This window comes from Helianthus annuus, chromosome 17, assembly GCF_002127325.2.
Source record: "Helianthus annuus cultivar XRQ/B chromosome 17, HanXRQr2.0-SUNRISE, whole genome shotgun sequence".
NCBI lineage: Eukaryota > Viridiplantae > Streptophyta > Magnoliopsida > Asterales > Asteraceae > Helianthus > Helianthus annuus.
In genome coordinates this window covers 106602046-106627301 of record NC_035449.2, presented here as the reverse complement: position 1 = coordinate 106627301, position 25256 = coordinate 106602046, and the positions used below count along the sequence as shown (strand labels likewise).

At 40.5% G+C, this 25256-nt stretch overlaps 1 protein-coding gene across 1 annotated transcript; it reads right to left on the bottom strand.

The window, feature by feature from the left end:
* Window positions 1–698: 698 nt before the first annotated feature.
* Window positions 699–18569, bottom strand: LOC110924758. The gene is made up of 2 exons (XM_022168750.1): window positions 17705–18569; window positions 699–3133 (listed from the first exon to the last, which is right to left on the bottom strand). The coding sequence occupies exons 1-2, from the start codon at window positions 18567–18569 to the stop codon at window positions 699–701; spliced, it is 3300 nt and encodes a 1099-aa protein (XP_022024442.1).
* Window positions 18570–25256: the final 6687 nt, after the last annotated feature.

The following is a 25256-nucleotide window of genomic DNA, read 5'->3' as shown; positions in this document are numbered from 1 at the left end:
TGAATGGGTCAACTCGGGTTCTAAGCAGTTAATGCGGCAAAAAATCGGATATCGGTTAAGGACCGATATTTGAGGTATCGGTTATCGCGGTGGGATATCTGTAATTTTAATATCATGCTGAATTTACATATATAGCAATGTAACACTAACAATTCAACTTTTGCAACTTGCAAAACACTATAATTGTAGCAAGTAGGAATTGATTAAGACTTAAAACACTAACATTCAACACTAACAAAATCCTAATCTCCGTAGTTTTGGTGCATTTTGTTGCTGTGATAAAACCTTATTATTTAACCTCTAAATAAACATTATACTTTAGATACCTCTATGCTAGTGTCATCATCTCCGAATGGAACTTTGACTCGAGCACATCCGGTAGTCTCTTCCATTACGAATGTTTTGCTGGCATTGTGCACACTCTCTGCAGCTTGTAACAATTGCATACAGCGTAACGGGTCATCTAGGGGTGTTAAATGGGTCATGTAATGTTTTTTTTTTTTTTTTTGGGTAAAGGGTTACCCCGGTTAAATTTTATTACCACCAAAACCAAATAAAACCAGTGAAGGCAAAAAACACCCACAGTGCTCAAGTATGACATGCCATACAAGAGAAGTCACGCGACACTAACAAACAAATCGCACTATCAGTACTACTCGAGCCTTTCAACTCTAATACAATATAACACAAACAACTAATCAGCCACAATCGTCATCCGCAACTAGCAACCCTCGGGGTAAGCTCCACTCCTGCAAAACACGCTCCGTGTGGACAGAATACCGAAACCTCATAGTGTGTAACTTCATTCGGACCGTAGACAAGACGACCTCTATAAGCTGTTCTTTTGTTCTCCTTTTCGGTGTGAAAGGTCTTCTATTCCGTTCCTCCCAAACAAAATAGACTGTTGCACCAACAACCAGCTTCGCAATGACATTTGCAGCCTTTTTTGAGTTAGCTATACTCAACAGATACTCAAAGATATCATTCCACGAATTCTGAATAGCGCCCATGCCAGCTCTTCCCCGAACACCATACCAAATGTTCTTGGCTTCATCACACTCAAAAAACAAGTGCTCATGCGAGTCAGGACCCCTTGAACACAACGAGCAACATAACAGGTTAAGATTCATATTACCCGGGTTCCATCGACTCATGACATCATGGGTTTTCAATTTTCGTAAAACAAGCAGCCATAAGAGAAAAGAGTGGCGAGGTATAGCTTGAGGAAACCAGACTATACTCGCCCATTGAACCTCATTATTCGAATGCCTCAAATCCTCCCACGCTATTGACGTAGTAAACTCAGTTTTCCGACCGCCATTTGTACACCAAACCAACCTATCATGATCATTCGCGTTTAATTCCGGAACCTGCAAATCGATCAAACCCGGAAACCGAGTAAACCAAGCCTCCGGCCACACCCATTCACCATTAATGCATACATCAGCTACACACGAGTTCATATCAAAACCCGCATTAGCAATGGTTCTAGGAGAAATAAAATTACCAAGCGGACACATAGCCTCCCATTTATCAAACCAAACACTTGTGTTCACCCCATCTCCAATGTTCACCCATAAATTATTTCGGATACTTTGTCGAAGCCCTAACATCTTACGCCAGCTCCAGGTTATGTTGTTTTTTACTGGAACATCCCAAAAGTTTCTATCGCGAATACGGTATGCATGAATCCACTTGACCCATAACAATTCCCGGTTCAAAAGCAAACTCCAAATGTGCGCCACCATTAGAGCTTTATTCATATCCCCGATCCTACGGATGCCCAACCCCCCTTCAGATTTTGGCAAGCAAACCATTTTCCAGTTAACCTTAGCTTTACCTTTAATGCCATTACCTTGAGCCCAAAGAAACCTCCGCATGCGTTCCTCCAGATCATTGGTGATACGTTTAGGGAGAATAAAGATTGAAGCCCAATAAACATGCAACGAAGATAGAACCGATCGAATAAGCTGTAACCTGCCCGCAAAAGATAAACTTTTATTTTTCCAATCAGTAATTCTAGCTTCCATTCTATCCACCAAAACTTTACAATCTTTGTAATAGAGACGAGACGATATAAGCGAAACACCAAGATACTTCATTGGAAGAACCCCTTCCTCAAATGGCATAATAGCTAAAATACGAGCTTTCACAGAATCCGCCACGTTACCGAAAAAAATCGTACTCTTTAGCAAACTAGGGACAAGACCAGACATGTTCTTGAATTTATCCAGCGAATCCATAATCACCCTAGCCGATTTCGGGTCCCCTCGAGCAAACAAAAATAGGTCATCCGCGAAACAGAGATTAATAATTCTTTGCTTTTCACATTTAGCATGATACCTAAAATCCATTGATTCCATAACCTGCTTCTGAAGAACCAAGGTCAATACCTCCATCACCAATGTAAAAAGATAAGGGGACATAGGATCACCCTGACGCAGACCGCGTCTTCCTTTAAAGTACCCGTGCATATTTCCATTAATCGCTATAGAAAACGATGTGGAAGAGACACAAGCCATAACCCATTTCACCATTTTCGAATGAAACCCAAACCCCACTAACGCTTCTTCTAGAAATTTCCATTCAACCGTATCGTAAGCCTTTTGGATATCCACCTTAAACGCACATCTAGGAGGACCTATATTGCGATGATAATTATGCATAAGCTCCTGGGTCAACAGGATATTATCAGAAATTCTTCTGCTCGGCACAAAGGCTGATTGGTTTATACTCACAATATCCCCCAATCCTTCCTTAATTCGGTTAGAGATGATCTTACTGATGCACTTGTAAAGAGTATTACAACACGAAATAGGTCTAAAATTAGTAATGAGAGCCGGAGTCGGTACCTTCGGAATTAATGATATCACGGTATGGTTTAGCTGCTGAAGAAGCCTACCGTTGTTAAAAAATTCCCTAATCGCTTTGCACACTTCCTCACCAACAATATGCCAAGACTTTTTGAAAAAGATAGACGTATAACCATCCGGGCCTGGCGCTTTGTTTCCCGCAATAGAAAACATCACATTCTTAATTTCCTCATCTGTCACATTACGAACCATAAAGTCAGCCTTATCCACCGAAAGCTTCTGAATAAATAAATCTGGAGACGGTTGAATCATTGTATCGGCTGTAGTGCCAAAAAAACTCCATATAATGATCTACCAAAGCTTTTGGCACATCACTACCTTCAAATAATTGCCCCGCAGCATTGCGTATTGTGAAAATCCGACTTCGATGATTCTTAGCTTTAACAACATTATGAAAGTATCTTGTGTTAGAGTTTCCCAACGACAGCCAGTCGACCTTCGATTTCTGTTGTAAAAAAGACGCTTCTGTCACACCCTGGCTTTGCGGAAGCGTGGTTAATTTGGTGTGACTTCTTAATACCATAGCTTAATCATAACAAGCTATATGAATTAAAATATGCAAGATCATCCATTGATAATAAAAATATTAAACATTGTCTTAACGGGTTAACACCCAACAACCACAACTTGTCTAAACATTACAAATGCAAACTTAAAATAAACATGATTCAAGGACTGTGACTTGTCCAGGAAAGAGTCACAAGCCTCGAACCCTGGATGACCTCGGGCCTAATGCAGCGGAAAACAAGCCATACCGCGCCAGATCGTTAATTCCCTGAAATACATGTAAGTTGAAAAATCAACAATAATGTTGAGCGAGTTCATGCGAAAGTGCGTAAACAAACCTTTATCTTTATCAAAAACCTGGTATGTAGCAAATAAGGAAAAAGAGATCACCAATGGTTTGCAAGGCCATTGATATGTGTGAAGTGCAAGTAGGGATGACTCAAACCTAGCGGATTTATGCGTCGGGCACTAAGTCACCCCGAGGTCCGTTATGCTGGACCTGGGGCTGGGCTCGCTACACCCAAATAGATCTACCGCTCCTGTCCCTCGGTCCTACTACGAGGATTAATGGCCTCAAGTTGTGCCTACCCACTCACATGATCTGAGTAACAAACCTCCTTACGCTAACCATACCATGTATAAACATATTCATAATCATTGTAACATGTATTTCACCCCCGCAGTTTATAAAACTGAAAACAGTTAAGAGAAAAGGGGGACATGAACTCACAGTGAGTGCGTCACAATACCAAGTAATCCAAATATCCAACTGCTGCGCAACGACCTACATGTGCTAATTCTATTAGACGGATGGCCGTGCTTTAGCTTTGTAGTTTAATTTTTCGGGAAACGGTTAGACAACCGTTCCGTGTATATACTTGGTAGAAAATCTCCTTCCCAAGGATGGGGGAATTAATACATGTGCGTTTATAATATTAAGTCTCACTTACTATATTTTATTACTCGTTCTCAAAATATATTTATTTTTCTTAAAAATAATATATTTTCTCTTTACATAGTACTTTCCAAAATAATACGTTGACAACATATGCGTTTATGAATATTTCCGTATAAAGCTTAAGTTACGTTTTGGCGAATAAGTGGTAATAGTAATTACCGTTGTAACTTATATGTTTGTCGTGTAGGCGTTGGTATTATTTTGGGTTCAACAAAGTTAGTAAATATTATTTTTACTCAAAAAAAATAATATTTATACATTTTCACAAAATAATCATAAACAGTGTTGTGAAAAATATATTTATCGAATAAATATTTATCACGTTTAGTTTTTGTGAAAATCCCACCTCCGATTATTTAATAAATAAAGTCATGGCGAAATATAGTTTGAAAACATGTCAAAAGTAGTCTAACACTTGTAAATATTTCTAAGTGTTATATTTTTAGAAAATTTCGCCAGAGTTTCCCCTGTAACTGGAGGTGGCCACGCTTTCAAGCGTATCATTTTCTTTTACAAAATCATTTCAACAATTCTTCAAATCAACCAAATCAATTTCCAACACATTAGACAAGTTTCGACACTTCAAACTTGTAGACTAGTATGTAAAATCGCATTATTACATGAACTTGTAGTTTTTCTAAAACTATTGTGTAGATCTCGTTATATTTAGTGGATCTATATATATAATAGTTTAGTCTTGTAAAAACCCCGTTTTTAGAACAAATCATCCTTTACAACTTCCCGACAATTTTTATAAAAATTGTTATTTTGTCGGATCTTTCGTTTCACAAGTGTTCATACACTTGTAGTTTATAAAAATCACCTTTGTAAACATGTTATCCAACTTATATAAAAACATGATTTTCTCGACACTTGGTTCTACGAATATACCACTTGTACATACGTAGATCGGCTCGTTTTAAATACTATTTTTCATGTCAAAACACTTTTACACAAGTTCATGTTTCCCGTGTGGTGGAGTTTCACCTTTTAACCCTTGTACAAAAGAAACAAGTGTATGTCAAGATTCGGGATCTTAACAAAGTCGGGTTAAACGATGATAAGAGCCACCACATCGTAGATCGGGCCTCAACAATCAACATATTCAAATACTACGACATTTACACAAGACATGACCTTTTATCCAATGATTTTCATGTTTTAGTAGACTTTTTAGATTCGAAAGGTGGGTTACCGACTTTTAACCGTTAAAAATCCTTTTAACCACTTTAGATACGTTCAAGAACAAGTTTTAAATGTTATACCTCTAGCTCGGGGCTAGGGAAGAATCTAGTCGGAAATGACGTGGATAATAGCAAATGCACGTGGTCCTCCAACTTCCGCTTGCTTCACAACTCCTAACACGAGATCCCCAACACTTGAGTACACTTGGAATGGCAAGACGAGAACCGAAAAATGGATGGATGGTTGTGGTGGTTCACGGCCGAGAGAGGGAGAGGGAGCAAGAGAGAGAGTGGAGTTGGGTGGTGTGTGTGTTCTATGTGTGTGAGAGTGTGTGTATTTATAGAGAAAAGTGAGATCATCGCCCAACGGTTTCAAGTCGTCTAGATATCCACGAAACTAATAAAATAATAAAAGCTTGTACCCTCTAGTTCCAAAGGGACCAAACCGGCCCTAAGGGGGGTGGGGTCACCCGGTTGGATCTTGATCGTACAGTTAGAGTTTAGTTTGGTTAAGTCGGTTAACTTTAGGGACTAACCCCGTTAGTTGTTTAATGCGTTATAAGGCGGGTGTTAGGGTAATCAGGGACCCTAACTGGCTCAGAAAAAGGCTAATAATATTTCTGGCAATATTTTTATGTTCCGGGTATAGTCCGGTTGTTCGGTCGGATAGTAATCCGTTAAAGTGCTTAAGTAATCCTTTAAGCGTCGTAGATAATATTTTTAGCGACACAATTTATTCTGCAAAGTGTCAGGAATAATCCCTCATGTTTTTGGCACTTTATTAGTTAGCTAGAAGCTAGTATGTAAATAAAAGTGCTGTGTTTCGTGCTTAAAATACGTTTTTGGCACATCCAATCTCTGTATCTTATTCCTAGAGACGCAATTATACAACCCTTGTATTCCTACACACACTATGGGTGTAGTAAAATATTTCTGGCTCATACAGGCCTTTAGAGGCAGTGTCTGCCTGATGCTGGCTATATCAGCATGTCAAATAGGTTATCCGTTCAAATGCTACTGTGCTATTGTGCATCATGTTTGTCACTAGAGTTCAGTAAGTAAATAATGTAGTGACAGAAATCAAAGTATGATGCAGATATGTACAAGTATCAACAATCAAGTAGCAGTTTATCAGAAATCTCAGTTAAGCACAGTAATTAGGCAACAATTAACAGTTAATTAAGTCGTACGGATACTTGGTTTGGTGAGGGTTGTCACATTCTCCCCCCGTTAAATAAATTTCGTCCCGAAATTTTAAATTCTGCTTGTAGAAGCAGGGTTCTCAGGAAATAAGTGGGGGTATTTCTCTTTCATTCGGTCTTCATGCTCCCAGGTGAATTCAGGACCATGTCTAGCATTCCAGCGAACTTTGACGAGCTTGACACTGCTCCGGCGGGTCTTGTTAACTTTCCAATCCGTGACCTCGACAGGTTCATCAACGAAGTGGAGCGTGTCATCAATATGAATTTCGTCGGTAGGAATGGCAACGTTAACTTGAGTTGGACTTCTCTTCAGATTGGATACATGAAATGTATCGTGAACATTATTCAGTTCGGCAGGTAGATCCAACTTGTATGCTACGGTCCCAATTCTTTCCAAAACCTTGAAAGGACCAATGTAGCGCGGATTCAACTTCCCACGTTTCCCAAATTGTGCCACACCCTTCCAGGGTGATACCTTCAACAAAACCATATCCCCAACCTCAAACTCCTGAGGTTTCCTTTTCAGATCTGCGTAGGTCTTCTGACGGTCACGAGCCGCACTAATGCGATCTCGGATTTGCGCAATCTTATCTGTAGTTTCCTGAACTACATCGGGACCTACCAGTTGTCTATCACCTGCGTCAGACCAACAGAGCGGCGACCTGCACTTGCGCCCATATAACGCTTCGAATGGCGCGGCACCAATACTGGTGTGGTAGCTGTTGTTGTATGAAAATTCAACCAGGGGTAAATGCTTATCCCAGCTACCGCCTAAATCCATCACACATGCTCTCAGCATGTCTTCCAACGTCTGAATCGTCCGCTCACTTTGGCCGTCGGTCTGCGGGTGAAAAGCAGTGCTCAGATTCAACTTTGAGCCAAAAGCTTCCTGGAAGGATTGCCATATCCTCGATACGAACCTCCCATATCTATCAGAAATAATCGAGAGAGGTACTCCATGGCGTGTAACAATCTCTCTCATATAGATTTCAGCCAATTTGCTTGTATTATCCTTCTCGCGGATAGGTAAGAAGTGTGCTGACTTCGTTAAGCGATCCACTATCACCCAGATAGTGTCATGGCCTTTTGGCGTTCTTGGCAACTTTGTAATAAAATCCATGGAGATTTCTTCCCACTTCCATTGGGGAATTTTCGGTTGCTGCAGAAGTCCTGAAGGCTTCTGGTATTTCGCCTTAACTTTGGCGCAAGTTAAACATTTGCTCACGTAAATAGCAACATCGCCCTTCATCCTAGGCCACCAGTAATAATCTTTAAGATCCTGGTACATCTTATCCGCTCCAGGGTGGATAGAGTACCGCGACTTGTGTGCTTCATCAAAGATAACCTCTCTTAAACCACCAAACAGAGGAACCCAAATCCTTTTCTCAAAACACAATGTTCCTTCCCTGTTTGGCACCAAAATCTTCTCCATCCCACGGAGATATTCTCCCTCAAGGTTTCCCTCCTTGAGAGCTTCCTTCTGTGCTGCACGAACGCGTGAGGAAAGGTCGGTCTGGATTATCATCTCCATAGCCCTAACCCTTATGGGCTTGATTCTCTCTTTACGACTTAGGGCATCAGCGACCACATTCGCCTTCCCTGGATGATACTTGATCTCGCAGTCGTAATCGTTCAACAACTCGACCCATCGTCTTTGCCTCATGTTCAACTCCTTCTGGTTGAATATATGCTGGAGGCTCTTGTGATCTGTGAAGATCGTACACTTCGTACCGTAAAGGTAGTGTCTCCAGATCTTCAAAGCAAAAACCACTGCGCCTAGCTCCAAATCATGAGTGGTATAGTTCTTTTCATGCACCTTCAGTTGGCGTGATGCGTAGGCGATAACCTTTTGGCGTTGCATCAACACACAACCCAATCCTTGACGCGATGCGTCACAGTATACCACAAAATCGTCGGTACCTTCCGGTAGAGCTAAGATCGGCGCGTTGCAAAGCTTATCCTTCAATGTCTGAAACGCTTCATCCTGTTTGATTCCCCAATCAAACTTCTTATCTTTCTGCGTGAGGAGTGTCAACGGTTGAGCGATCTTTGAAAAGTTCTCGATGAACCTTCGATAATAGCCAGCCAAACCCAAGAATTGCCGAATCTCGGTTGGCGTCTTTGGCGTTTCCCAGTCTTTGATCGCCTCGATCTTGGTTGGGTCCACATGAATTCCATTTCCATTCACCACGTGCCCAAGGAATTGCACCTCACGTAGCCAAAACTCACACTTAGAGAACTTGGCGTACAATTGTTCCTTCTTTAGTAGCTCCAGAATGGCTCTAAGATGCTGCTCGTGCTCAACCTTCGTCTTTGAATAAATCAAAATATCATCGATGAATACGATCACGAACTTATCCAGGTATGGCTTACAAACTCGGTTCATCAAATCCATGAACACTGCAGGTGCGTTTGTCAAACCAAACGGCATAACTAGAAACTCGTAGTGTCCATATCGAGTTCTGAAGGCTGTCTTTGGGATACTCTCCTCCTGTATCCGTAGTTGATGGTATCCAGATCGAAGATCGATCTTTGAATAGAAGCTTGAACCTTGAAGTTGGTCGAACAGATCATCGATTCTTGGCAGGGGATACCTATTCTTGATTGTCAGCTTGTTCAACTCTCTGTAGTCAATACACATCCGAAAACTACCGTCCTTCTTCTTCACAAACAAAACTGGAGCTCCCCAAGGCGAGAAGCTTGGTCGGATAAAACCCTTGTCTAACAACTCTTGAAGTTGTGTCGACAGTTCTTGCATCTCAGACGGAGCGAGTCTATAAGGTGCCTTAGCCACAGGCGCGGCGCCTGGAACTAAGTCGATGCGAAACTCCACTTGCCTTTGAGGTGGCAAGCCAGGCAAGTCTTCTGGAAAGACTTCTGGGTAATCCCTCACGACAGGGATGTCTTCGATCTTCGGCTCAGCAGCCTTCTTATCCACAATGTGTGCTAGAAAAGCAACACATCCTTTCCTCAAACACTTCCTTGCTTTCAGGCAGCTAATCATCCTTAACGGCGTCTCACGCTTCTCCCCATGAACAACAATGGTCTCACCATCATCGGTCGGGATACGAATAATCTTCTCGTGACAAACTATCTCCGCTTTATTACTCGATAACCAATCCATCCCTACTACCACGTCGAAGCTTCCCAACTGGACTGGTAGTAGATCGAGAGCAAACTCACGCTCTCCCAGTTCGATTACGCAACCTCGAATCACCTCGTTAGCTTCTACTAACTTCCCATTCGCTAGTTCGATCAAGTAAGGAATATCTAACTTACTAGCGGCTAAACCAAGCATGTTTCTAAATTCTAGCGATACGAAGCTATAATCGGCACCAGTATCAAACAAAACGGATGCATAGCGTTGGTTTACAGGGAACGTACCAGTGACAACGTTGGGATCCTGGCGCGCTTCCCTGGCTTCCATGTTAAACACTCTTCCGCGTGCCTGGTTTAATTCTGGGCAATTCCTCTTGTAGTGCCCTTGATCTCCACAATTAAAACATCCGGGTCTCTGCCCGTTTCCACCATTGTTTCCAACTTGATGGTTTCCCTGGTTCCGATTCATGGCGCCCGCTTGGTTAGCATTATTGGCACGGTTCCCGTCACCTCCCAGGTTTCCTTGTGGGCGGTTCCCAGTACCACCACGGTTGTTCCTATTCCCATTTCCTCCTTGGCCTCCCCGGCCAGCATTTGCCCAACAAAAATCTTTTGTATGACCAGTCTTCCCACATGATTCACAAACTCTCAGGCTGCAACGACCAGAGTGATGTTTTTGGCATGAGTTGCACTTGGGGTGTGCACCCATGTATCCCTTCCCTTTCTTTCTACCACCAGCTGAATCCTGAGCTGGCGCACTCGATTCTCCCTTCTTAGCCACCATCCCGGTGCTCTGCTTGAAACTCGAAAACTTTCGCTTATTACCACCAGATGACTCCACATGAGTCTCTTTCTTCTTGGGCTCAACCCCATCAAACTTGTTCAACCGAATCGCCTCTTCGGTGAGAGCCACACTCAGATCAATGGCTTCTGTGATGGTTGCAGGTTTGGAAGAAGTCACCATGCTGATTATCTGAGGAGCTAATCCCCAGATGAAGCGTTCAATCCTTTTGAACTCGGGTGTAACCATGTAGGGTACCACGTGTGACAAATCGTGGAACCTCTGGACATACTCAGCTATCTTGGAACCTTCCATCTTTAGGTGCCAGAATTCGGTCTCTAACCTCTGAATTTCAGCACGAGAACAGTACTTCTTGCGCATGAGCTCTTTCAACTCTGTCCAGGTCAGTGCGTAAGCTGCGGCTTCGCCAAGGGTCTGGACCTGTAGATTCCACCAGGATAGGGCTCCATCCACAAATAGCCCTGAGATGTAAGTGACTTGCTGATCCACAGCGCACTTGCTCATGCGAAGTACGGACTCGGTCTTCTCTGCCCAGCGGACGAAAGCAACAGCACCACCTGTGCCGTCGAAGTTTATGGGCTTACAGTTCAAAAATTGTTTGTAGGTGCACCCTGCACATACATTACATCATAGGAACGGCATTAGCATCTGCTAAAGGAATCCATTTAGGCCATGGTATGTCTTAATGAGTTAGGGTTACCATGAGGAGGATTTTGGTTGCCGTTGATGTTCGAGCTACTTCCGCTTGGTCCTCCTTGCGAGGCAGCATATTGAGCAATGGCGGCAGCAATAACTTGCTGTAATTCGTCCTGAGTAGTAGGCATCGGCTGAGGTTGTCGTCGTGGCGCCATCTTCTAAAGATGTGTACGTTGGTCAGGCCATAATAAAGCGTACGTATATAGTAATAATAATAGCTCTTAACATCTCATGTTATCAATATATCACACACAACATCCCATGTCCCAACATCCCATGTCACAAATATCATACCTACAACATCCCATGTCCCAACATCCCATGTTGCAAATATCATACATACAACATCCCATGTCCCAACATCCCATGTTGCAAATATCATACATACAACATCCCATGTCCCAACATCCCATGTTGCAAATATCATACATACAACATCCCATGTCCCAACATCCCATGTCACAAAACATAAATAAGCAATCAAGTGAATCAGATATGGTGAGAATACGGCGATTGTTATATATATCGAGACCATAATGTGGTAAGGGTATCAGTACGTCACTGTATCATACAATCACAAATCAAATAGGGGCTACATCACCCCCGTCAAAAACAATATCACATCAGTGTCACATACATCCAGTACATCAACAAATATCAACAAAAATCAGTATCGTCAGATGGTCTCCAAAAGGCTGTGCAGTCACAATCGCGGTCGTCTCACCATCGCCTACCACTATGGCACCAATGAGCCCTATGCGGATGGGGGTGGAGGAGGGGGAAAGTGAGCGTAAAGTAAGCGGCGTAAATGAAGCCAATCCTCCTCCATCGCCTGCTGAGTGCGAATAACAGATGCAATCTGCTGCTCCAAGGTCGTAAGTCGGGCAGCATAGTCAGGAGGTAATGATCGAAAAGGCTGAAAAGATGAAGATGTCTGACCAAGATATGGACCAAAAGATAGCTGAGCTCTCTCGAGCTCCTGGAGTCGCTGTGTATGGGAATCATGTTGATGGACAAAGGACATCAAGACGTCCTCTATGGTATGTCCCATATGGAATGGATGATATGGATCAGTAGGTGGCATCGGTGAGGAAGATGACCAAAGCAGTGGCATGCTGGTGGGATCGAATGGTGCTACATGAACAGAGGATGGAACAGGTGTCATCTGAGGTACGAAGGGCATAGGCATCGGTATGTGCCCAAAGGGGTGGGCTGAAGAGCCCTCTCCAGGCCCTGCTGGAGGTACAAATGGTGGGATCTGAAACGAAAACTCAGTATGATGTGCCTCAGTGTGATGTGGTGGAAGTGGTGGAACATCCTCGTCAGCCGGTATCCAACCGTGCTGAGCCTCCTCATCAGGTGGATCCATATGCTCTGCAAATAAAGCGTGCTCAGGCTCAATGGGTACAGGATCAAAAGGAGCAATGACAGGATCAATATGATCAACATGATGGTCAACAGGGACGTCAGCAATCAAAGGAGGGTCAACAAAAGGATCAACAGCATGATCAGCAGCTAACAAAGGGACATCATCAACAGGAAGATCGCCAACTGGCGGGTCAGCCAAAACGGGCTCAACAGGAACGTCAGCATGTACCAAGTCATGCTCATGCACAGGATCGAGAGCAGCTGCCTGCTCTGGGGCTACGGCAGGCTCCAGGTTGTCAAAAGCCATGTCAAAATCAAACTCTGGATCAAAGGGATCGATAGGATCGACGGGATCATCAGGGTCCTCCATATGATGGTCCATAGGAATATACTCAATGTCGCGATCAGGATCAAATCCTGGAGGAAAAACGGGATCGGAGTCCTCAATAACGTCGTGCTCAAATACAAGGCTCGGAATGGGGGCGGCAGAAGATGCCTGATCAGGGTCCGAGTCATGAACAAAATGCTGAATGCTCACCTCGTGAGACGAAGCAGAAGCCACAGACTCAAAGGAGTCTGGGACCGGTGAGTGGACGGGCGAGTCTCCAGCTGGGGCATCAGCAATCATCAAGAGACCGCCAGCGGGTAAAGGGGCTGCATCAGGAACCTCGTCCTCAAAAGGCTCGTCCTCGTAGAGATCAATGTCGCCGTCAGCCTCGGCGTCTAGTAATAGCTCGTGTGCTGGATAAGAAGCAAGAGGAATCGGAGCTGGAATCACAACAAGGGGAAGATACTCAGCAGGATCGCCATCAATAGGCTCATAGGCACCCTCGGGTAACGCGAAGGGCAAGGAGTCATCAGTATGCTCGTCAATGCCGTCGGGTAGAGCGAACGGCTGGAAGTCATCATCATCCGTGCTCGTGTAGTCTGAGGTATGCACCTCATGCTCCGATGACACAATGTCATCCGACACTATGGGTAGAGGTCCAGTGGTATCTGAGTCTCCGGTGCCTGATGTATCCATGTGTCTGTAACACAATCACAAGTATGCACAAATAATCAGTAAATCAGGTAATCACATAAGTTACCAAATAATAGTCACATAATTCTCCTAGTCCCACTAGCCTCCCAGCCTCCCAGACTGTCCTTCCTAGTCCCACTAGCCAACTTTCCCAGCCTCCCAGACTGACTCCCTAGTCCCACTAGCAAACTTTCCCAGCCTCCCAGACTGACTCCCTAGTCCCACTAGCAAATTCTCCCAGCCTCCCAGACTGACTCCCTAGTCCCACTAGACAACTACCTCGATCCATTAGATCGAGCCTCGGCCTCCCAGACCGAGCCTCTGTCTCCCAGACCGAGCCTCAGCCTCCCAGACTGAGCCTAAAAATAATAAATAAAATATGCTCAACATTTGTTTATAAAAAGGTTTTGGATCTGGACTTAAGTGGTATGCAGTAAAAATGTTTTCGTGAGAGCCCTAGTGATCATAGTCTAGACTCGAGAAGGAATCCTAGTTCGCTATGATCAGAGCTCTGATACCAAGCTGTCACACCCTGGCTTTGCGGAAGCGTGGTTAATTTGGTGTGACTTCTTAATACCATAGCTTAATCATAACAAGCTATATGAATTAAAATATGCAAGATCATCCATTGATAATAAAAATATTAAACATTGTCTTAACGGGTTAACACCCAACAACCACAACTTGTCTAAACATTACAAATGCAAACTTAAAATAAACATGATTCAAGGACTGTGACTTGTCCAGGAAAGAGTCACAAGCCTCGAACCCTGGATGACCTCGGGCCTAATGCAGCGGAAAACAAGCCATACCGCGCCAGATCGTTAATTCCCTGAAATACATGTAAGTTGAAAAATCAACAATAATGTTGAGCGAGTTCATGCGAAAGTGCGTAAACAAACCTTTATCTTTATCAAAAACCTGGTATGTAGCAAATAAGGAAAAAGAGATCACCAATGGTTTGCAAGGCCATTGATATGTGTGAAGTGCAAGTAGGGATGACTCAAACCTAGCGGATTTATGCGTCGGGCACTAAGTCACCCCGAGGTCCGTTATGCTGGACCTGGGGCTGGGCTCGCTACACCCAGATAGATCTACCGCTCCTGTCCCTCGGTCCTACTACGAGGATTAATGGCCTCAAGTTGTGCCTACCCACTCACATGATCTGAGTAACAAACCTCCTTACGCTAACCATACCATGTATAAACATATTCATAATCATTGTAACATGTATTTCACCCCCGCAGTTTATAAAACTGAAAACAGTTAAGAGAAAAGGGGGACATGAACTCACAGTGAGTGCGTCACAATACCAAGTAATCCAAATATCCAACTGCTGCGCAACGACCTACATGTGCTAATTCTATTAGACGGATGGCCGTGCTTTAGCTTTATAGTTTAATTTTTCGGGAAACGGTTAGACAACCGTTCCGTGTATATACTTGGTAGAAAATCTCCTTCCCAAGGATGGGGGAATTAATACATGTGCGTTTATAATATTAAGTCTCACTTACTATATTTTATTACTCGTTCTCAAAATATATTTATTTTTCTCAAAAATAATATATTTTCTCTTTACATAGTACTTTCCAAAATAATACGTTGACAACATATGCGTTTATGAATATTTCCGTATAAAGAGTAAGTTACGTTTTGGCGAATAAGTGGTAATAGTAATTACCGTTGTAACTTATATGTTTGTCGTGTAGGCGTTGGTATTATTTTGGGTTCAACAAAGTTAGTAAATATTATTTTTACTCAAAAAAAATAATATTTATACATTTTCACAAAATAATCATAAACAGTGTTGTGAAAAATATATTTATCGAATAAATATTTATCACGTTTAGTTTTTGTGAAAATCCCACCTCCGATTATTTAATAAATAAAGTCATGGCGAAATATAGTTTGAAAACATGTCAAAAGTAGTCTAACACTTGTAAATATTTCTAAGTGTTATATTTTTAGAAAATTTCGCCAGAGTTTCCCCTGTAACTGGAGGTGGCCACGCTTTCAAGCGTATCATTTTCTTTTACAAAATCATTTCAACAATTCTTCAAATCAACCAAATCAATTTCCAACAAATTAGACAAGTTTCAACACTTCAAACTTGTAGACTAGTATGTAAAATCGCATTATTACATGAACTTGTAGTTTTTCTAAAACTATTGTGTAGATCTCGTTATATTTAGTGGATCTATATATATAATAGTTTAGTCTTGTAAAAACCCCGTTTTTAGAACAAATCATCCTTTACAACTTCCCGATAATTTTTATAAAAATTGTTATTTTGTCGGATCTTTCGTTTCACAAGTGTTCATACACTTGTAGTTTATAAAAATCACCTTTGTAAACATGTTATCCAACTTATATAAAAACATGATTTTCTCGACACTTGGTTCTACGAATATACCACTTGTACATACGTAGATCGGCTCGTTTTAAATACTATTTTTCATGTCAAAACACTTTTACACAAGTTCATGTTTCCCGTGTGGTGGAGTTTCACCTTTTAACCCTTGTACAAAAGAAACAAGTGTATGTCAAGATTCGGGATCTTAACAAAGTCGGGTTAAACGATGATAAGAGCCACCACATCGTAGATTGGGCCCCAACAATCAACATATTCAAATACTACGACATTTACACAAGACATGACCTTTTATCCAACGATTTTCATGTTTTAGTAGACTTTTTAGATTCGAAAGGTGGGTTACCGACTTTTAACCGTTAAAAATCCTTTTAACCACTTTAGATACGTTCAAGAACAAGTTTTAAATGTTATACCTCTAGCTCGGGGCTAGGGAAGAATCTAGTCGGAAATGACGTGGATAATAGCAAATGCACGTGGTCCTCCAACTTCCGCTTGCTTCACAACTCCTAACACGAGATCCCCAACACTTGAGTACACTTGGAATGGCAAGACGAGAACCGAAAAATGGATGGATGGTTGTGGTGGTTCACGGCCGAGAGAGGGAGAGGGAGCAAGAGAGAGAGTGGAGTTGGGTGGTGTGTGTGTTCTATGTGTGTGAGAGTGTGTGTATTTATAGAGAAAAGTGAGATCATCGCCCAACGGTTTCAAGTCGTCTAGATATCCACGAAACTAATAAAATAATAAAAGCTTGTACCCTCTAGTTCCAAAGGGACCAAACCGGCCCTAGGGGGGTGGGGTCACCCGGTTGGATCTTGATCGTACAGTTAGAGTTTAGTTTGGTTAAGTCGGTTAACTTTAGGGACTAACCCCGTTAGTTGTTTAATGCGTTATAAGGCGGGTGTTAGGGTAATCAGGGACCCTAACTGGCTCAGAAAAAGGCTAATAATATTTCTGGCAATATTTTTATGTTCCGGGTATAGTCCGGTTGTTCGGTCGGATAGTAATCCGTTAAAGTGCTTAAGTAATCCTTTAAGCGTCGTAGATAATATTTTTAGCGACACAATTTATTCTGCAAAGTGTCAGGAATAATCCCTCATGTTTTTGGCACTTTATTAGTTAGCTAGAAGCTAGTATGTAAATAAAAGTGCTGTGTTTCGTGCTTAAAATACGTTTTTGGCACATCCAATCTCTGTATCTTATTCCTAGAGACGCAATTATACAACCCTTGTATTCCTACACACACTATGGGTGTAGTAAAATATTTCTGGCTCATACAGGCCTTTAGAGGCAGTGTCTGCCTGATGCTGGCTATATCAGCATGTCAAATAGGTTATCCGTTCAAATGCTACTGTGCTATTGTGCATCATGTTTGTCACTAGAGTTCAGTAAGTAAATAATGTAGTGACAGAAATCAAAGTATGATGCAGATATGTACAAGTATCAACAATCAAGTAGCAGTTTATCAGAAATCTCAGTTAAGCACAGTAATTAGGCAACAATTAACAGTTAATTAAGTCGTACGGATACCTGGTTTGGTGAGGGTTGTCACAGCTTCATCCCGAACAGCCTTCTTATACATCTGAAGAACCTTTTCTTGATTCAACAATAAGTCATCATTACCCGGGCTCGTTACCAACTCCAACTGGCACTCCTCCAACCGCTTCCTCATCATTACCACTTTCTCATGCAGATTGCCTTGGCTATAAAGAAGTTTCCTTAACGGACTCTTCAAAAGCTTAAGCTTCGACGCCACCTTATACATGGTATGCCCCGAACATTCCGTTTCCCAAACCTGTTTAACTTCTTCAAGAAAACCCCTCTTATCAGCAATTAAGTTAACAAATTTAAACGGTTTCGCTTTATCCCGCTGCACATTTGGAAGAGTAAGAATGCATGGAGTATGATCCGAAATTCTGTAAGGCAGAAATCGGGCCCCCGAATTCGGAAAAACATCCGTGAATTGCACATTCCCTAACACACGGTCAAGCTTCCTGAAAATTGTATTACCATTCCTCTGTTTGTTGGTCCACGTGTAATGAAACCCAGAGCTATTAATATCAAACACATCAATCTCATTAACACAGTCTTTGAATTCCCTTGTCCCAATATTCGTCATAGACGAACCCGTATAAGTATCATCAAAGGCTAGCGTTGCGTTAAAATCCCCCATTAACACCCATGGTTTACTTCGCATAAAAGAATGATGGCCACAAAGATCATCCCATAACATACGCCTCTCTCTGTAGTGATTTTCCGCATACACAAAAGAGCAAAAAAACGACTTCTTATCCAGCTTAAATATAATCTGCGTATGAATCACCTGATTTGTTTGAGCAAGAATCATAACATCCACTTTATGTCCATCCCAACCAACCATTATTCGGGTACCACCCACACAACTATTAGCATTAGAATGCCATTGCCAATCACTACAAACCTTCCTACAAACATCCGAAACGTTAGAAACATCCACATGAGTCTCCATAATCGCACAAACCTGAAGATGATTTTCATTGATAACTTGTCGAACCTCCTTTTGTTTAAGGGAGTGGTTCAAACCCCTTATATTCCAAGCACCGATACTACCCACTGGAAACCTCTTGTCCGGGTGTGCTTGGACCCTCAGATTTTTTTACCTTCCTTTCTTCCATCAATGAACTTCGGAATCTCAGCAAGAAGATCATCTAGAGAAACCTCATCCGATAGAATCTCATCTCTTCGCCCATTACTGTTTTCTTTTTTTTTAATCGGGTCCCCATATTTGGGTGGATTACCGTTAGGAACATCGCCAATATTACCCTCCTCCTCATCTTGTAGCGCATCAAAGGAATTTGAAAGCTGAACTTGAGCCGTAGACGAAGAAGCCCTATCCACTTGGGGTTTAGCTTGAGTTTTAACAACCGGACGGTAAACCATCTTGGGCTTTTTGTTGTTAATTTGGATCCCCTGCTGGCCACCTTTCTTGTTCTTCCCTTTAAAATCCCGAAAGCCATCAGCATCCATCTTAACCCCCTCATCAGCAACCTTTATCGGGTTCTTCGGGCAGGATTTATCATCATGCCCAAAGACACAGCACCCAGCACACCTAATCGGTTCCCAGTCATACTCGATTTTAACCTCAGTCGTCATGAAACCATTGCCTTCCAACCCCGGGATCGCAACCTTGACATTCTTTTTTAGATCACAGTCAGCGTGAACCTCAATAAGGGCTCTAGCAAAACTGCTTCTACCCCAGGATTCAGCACACATCGAAGCCATGTATGAGTCTAACATCTTCGGATCACCCACTTTAGAAGCTAGCAAACTCAGACCATCTTCAGTAAAGGCCGCTAGAGGCACATCGTGCATCTTCACCCACACTGGAATAGTCTTAATATCTTCTTTAACTAAACTCACCGATGGAGACCATTCATTCAAGATAATAGGGACGTTCCGAATCATCCATCGACCATCTTCCAGTAATTTTTCCAATCCCTTCTTTGAGTTGAACTTAAAGAAGAAAAATCCCTTCGCATTCATCATTAATCGGTTTAGACCATATTTCGCCCAACTGTTTTTAGCAAAGTATTCCACAACAGGAAACGCCAAACGTTTACCCAAGAGATACCCGTATAACGTGTTAGCGAATCTATCATTTACTTGTTTCACCGACTCAACCGGAATAACAACATCCACACCTTCCATGTTAACATCCAAATTCATCTTTCTGAAATTCACTTTCACTGGTTCCTTCTGATTCTGCACAATCTTCGCAAACGAAACAGGTTGTGAGTCATCAACACCCGTATTCACCAAGTTACTCGAACTAGGTTTTGCATGGGTTGCATGGGTGTTTGTTGTGGCAGCCGAAACCCCATCTCCATATCCCCACGTAGCATCCAATTCCACAGGTTTCGAAATCTCAAACAAACCATCTATCACCGATGCATTAGTAGTAGAATACATACCACGTCTCGGCAACAAAGGGTTTCCCTCAATATTTGTTACTCGCAGGCCAATACCACGAATCGGTGGTGTGTTATCCTCATTCCCAGGAGTGCCATGATCCAAAGGTTTAAGCCCATCACTTTTACCCTCCATGCAAGCAATAAACCCTAATCAGCCGTCAAGATCAAACTCGATCACTAAATACAAACCTAATTCCCAAGATACTTCAACCCGTACTCCTTTAAACCCTAGAATAAAAAACCTCAACCCTTGATCGATTAAAATGGTGTCATCAATCTAGCTAAGTTAATCTCAGTTAACCGCAATCAATGGCTACCAGATTAATAAATTAGGGTTTCAGTAGTTATTGCTAAGGCGGCGATTTTCAAGAAACAAAAACCCTAAGTCATGTAATGTTTGCGGGTTGGCATGTGGAACTCAAAAAATTTGACACAAACCCTAACACTAACACGACCCGTTTAACCCGAATTTAATTTTTATCATATATTAATACTCTAAAATTAAAAATTATAGATATATAGGGGAGGGTTTAAATGAGAACGCTAAATATCGCGAGAACCGTGAGAACGTATGAAAAAACCGCAAAAACTTGGTCAAAAACATTTCAAATTCAAAATATCTTTTCACTTATCATTATTATTCGAATACAATGTTAAAATTTAATAGCTAAAAAGGATATGGTCAAACTGGTTAAAAATCGCCTTATGTTTATGTTTAATTCAATCTATTCACATACACACAAAATAATCATAAATCTCAAAATATTTAGCTTTATCAGCTCTATCTAATATTGAGAATTTTACTGTTGTCTTCATTTTTTACTTGTCTCGATAGAGACGTTACATACAGTTGTTTTTTATGAAACCAGTTCTTTTAAATATATACCAAACTCTCAATAATGATTGTCATTGGACCCTATTAATTGTCTTTGGCTTTTGTAAAATATAACTTGAACCTGGATAATGCAAAAATAGTGAACACTCATATATGCATATCATAGTTACCTCAACAATGTCATTCGGATGAATCAAATACTACTTCCTGGATAAATTTTCCGACCACTGAAACGGCAGAGCTCTCCTAGCAACAAAAGTAAAATTAGAACCAACTCCTATAAGAACTACAATCTTTGCATCGTAACGAAATTTTCCCTCAATGTACTTCAAAACATCCATATATTGAAAAGGTTGTAAATCAACAACAACTTGATGAATAAATCAAATAGAGGTGGCAAAATACAACCCGACAAAGGTGTTGGTCCAGGTAATGGTTTAAATGGGTAAATAAAATTCATTTGTCTAGAATGGAGATCTGCTTTGATACTTATAGAGTTACAGTCCTCATAAACCCACATATAACAACTGGGCCTAGCAAACTTGTGGACTATACACAACACTCATTTGAATACCTGCCCAAAATCTTGTAATATATATAATCAAAATGACTTTGGGCCGTATCAACAGTGGCCTAATAATTCCATTTAGAGCCAAGTCCGTAATCTCTATTAGTATTCCAGCCATTATGATCATCTAAAATCCCAAGTACCCCACTTCTATGTTGACCTTGCGTTGACCTCTCACTTTTAGGTCAACACCAACTATAAAGTCAACGCTGACTTTTTTGTCTACATTCTATTGCAGGTCATTTTGTATAATAATCTTAATCTTGTCTACACACTATTTTGTACATACTTGGTTCTAGGGTTCTCACCAAGTAGTACCACAACATATTTTTTTATGAAATTAGTTTCTTTGATTTTGTATATACCTGAACGATGGACAAAGTATTTATGTACAAATGACCAAATACGTGTAAAATCAAGGCAAGTAAAAACAATCGAGCATCAATAACACTATGTCATTGCATCAATCGTGTGTTGTAAAACCCAGATAACTTGTAGAAATGGATCGAATAAGCTCAGATCAAAACTGAAGCAAGTGAAAAAATAAAAACTATTTACCTAACAATCAAATTCAGTAAGACAAAGGGAATTAAAATAACACAAATCGATGAGAAACGAACCTGGTTACAGCCGGTTGGAAGAAAGATCGACTCTCAAAAGGATCTGTTGTCAACAAATAATCAACTCCTTCCTCCTTCTTCGTTATTATAACAAACTCCTTTCAGCTTCTATCTCAGAACCGTCAATGCCAAACACCAACAAAACATGCTACTTATGATTTAATCGGTTCTCTTACAACCCAGATTCAGATTTTGTTAAAAACTCTATGTTTCAATTTTGATTGCAGATTTAATTCGAAAAGGTGTATACTGATCGATATCACAAAACTTCGATCCGAAACGAATCAAAAACTCGATCAAAATAGTTCAAACCTCATTCGTTTCGCAGACTAACGTGCAATCACCATCAGACAATTCAAATCATCTTTATCTAGCAATCAAATTCTGTTTGCAAACAACAAGATATCAAAGTCAGATTTGTAACAATGATACGTGTATGTTGATGACTTCGAATTCAAATCTGATATGAAACCTTTTTAATCTTTGTTACAGTTTTACATTTTCAATAAGATTTCCAAGACTTTGTGATTAAAATGTCATGATTTGATTCAATCTCAGTCGTTAAAACAATCCGAAATAAATCATACTCAGATTGAGATTCATTGAAATAAATCGAAACCAATCAGAATGTTCAGAATACGATTCAAACAGATTAGAATCATGTTGAAAATCAACTAAAAGTCATTCTTATTCACTGAAAACAGTTCAAAATTTTAAAACGACACACCGAAACGAATCGAAATTCACAGAAAATCAATTAATTCAGTCCGAAATAAACCGAAATTCGATTCGATTACACCGAAACTCGTCTGATGAAACAGGTGCCCACTTCTTCCTTCCATCTCTACATAAAATTCAATCCTTAAACTAAATAATAAAAATGAAAATGTTATCATCCCATGAAATTAATTTGAACCAAGAATATGTGAGAGTACATACCTTGTTGTGTAGATCCTTGCAGCAAAGTGAGCACATGCTTTTATTTGACCCATTAGAGATGAAAACAAAACCCAAATCAATCCATTTACATGTTCTACCTTTAAAAATATTCTAATATCTGGGTACTCATTTGAACAGCTTCTGACGGAATGCTTAGCACCTCCAGCAATTTCTCTATAACAGCATGGACTTTAGGATCATCTTGTTTTCCAAGAACCGTTATAATAGAACTAAAAAAAAATAATGACAGAAAAATAACATTAAAAAAATTCCTTTTAAGAGATGGCTGATGAAACAATATTAAACCTGTGATAGATGTTTCGCTAAAGCTCCAGTAAATATGACCACGCCTTCACGTACCAAATCATATTTTTCTTCGTCTGATGCCTAAAAGTTAAGTCAATAATCTATCTGTGAGTACATTTAATTAATTTGATTAATTATGAAATTTAAAATGTACACAGACCTTTCTGTTTAAGTAGTTTTCGAATAAAGGAAATAACAATGAGACATTATCCTTTCCATGTCTGTCAATAATCATGATACCGGCATTGATCATTCTTCCTCGAACAACAGCGTTGGTATCAGTCTGTAGTTGACATCATAAAAACAAATTCGAATCAGGGTATGCACTATATTAAGTAAATTATAGTTTTTGCTTGTTATACTACCAACCAACACTCAAACCATCACACAATCATCCAAAACCTCTAAACCTTTCAAAACTTTTAAAAACAATTAAAATTCACAACAAATGCATATAACAATCAACAAAACCCTAACCTCAAGAGCAGTGTTTTTCCAAAACCATCACACAATCATCCAAAACCTCTAAACCTTTCAAAACTTTTAAAAACAATTAAAATTCACAACAAATGCATATAACAATCAACAAAACCCTAACCTTAAGAGCAACGTTTTTCCGGTTCTCGTATAACTTATCGCCGAGATTCCGAAGACTGGCAGCCGGAATTGCTGTGAATGCGTCTGACATATCGGACGATTTCAACTAAACACCATATACCTCACTAAAAAGTAGCATTTGCTACATTCTACAGGTCGATTCGAAAATTCCAATTCATAGCAAACTCAAAACACCAAGTCCAACGGTTACATTATGAATCAATCGCCCAATTTGAAACCCTAGAAATCGGAAAACATAAACACTAACCTCAGTAGCACAAACTTAAAACTGAAAGGATGAGGAGAGTAACCTCGAAGATCTAATTCACGGTTGACAGAACCCTCAACACCAAATCTCCGGTCAACGATGAGGCTGTAACCCCCGATTTGATCGCCATTTTTAGAGCTTGATTTGTTGATTTGTTCAGAGTTAGGGCTTCGATGTTCTTCCGAGTTGAAGAGAGAGAGAGAGGGGTGTGAAGATGACTATGGTTTGAATTTTGAAAATGAAGGCAGGACTATATTTGAGAGAGAGGAGGATTAAAATTATGATTTAAATTTTGAAATTCCCTCCTAAAAAATCAGTAATTTATCTTAATAAAAAACGGAATTATGACATCAGCATGTACATGTGGCATAGCTTAGGAGTTGACACATAGGCAGTTTTACATCAGCAAAAAGTCTCTTATTATATATAGTATAGATGCTTATACATATATTATAAGGAAAAGTGCAGAATGTTTTTAAAAAAATTGACTATAACATATTAAGTTGAATTTTTAGAGTGTTTTGCGGTTCCCCACATTATATATATATATACATATATATATATATATATAGAGAGAAAGAGAGAGAGAAAGTGTACTGTACAATATTCCTTATCGTACATTACGTACGCTACAATCTCAGCCGTCAGATCATCTTCCCGTATTGAAATCGCATGTTGTTTTTTTGTAACAATTTCGCATGTGATAATTTTTGATGAAATCGCATGTTATTTTTTTAACAATTTCGCATGTGATAATTTTTGATGAAATAGCATGTTGTTTTTTTGTAACAATTTCGCATGTGATAATTTTGATGAAATCGCATGTTAAAAAACAACATGCGAAATTGTTACAAAAAAACAACATGTGATTTTCAATGCGGGAAGATGATATGACGGCTGAGATTGTAGCGTACGTAACTGTCACACCCCGACCACGTAAAACAACAAACCGTGGCGGAAACGTCAGGGAGTGTCGTGGCAGAATTATTGTTTCATAACCATGGATACAAAAAGAGTTTCGTTTTATTGATAATATTAAACGTTAACATTGTCTTAACACATAACAAACAAATTACATATTGACTATCACTG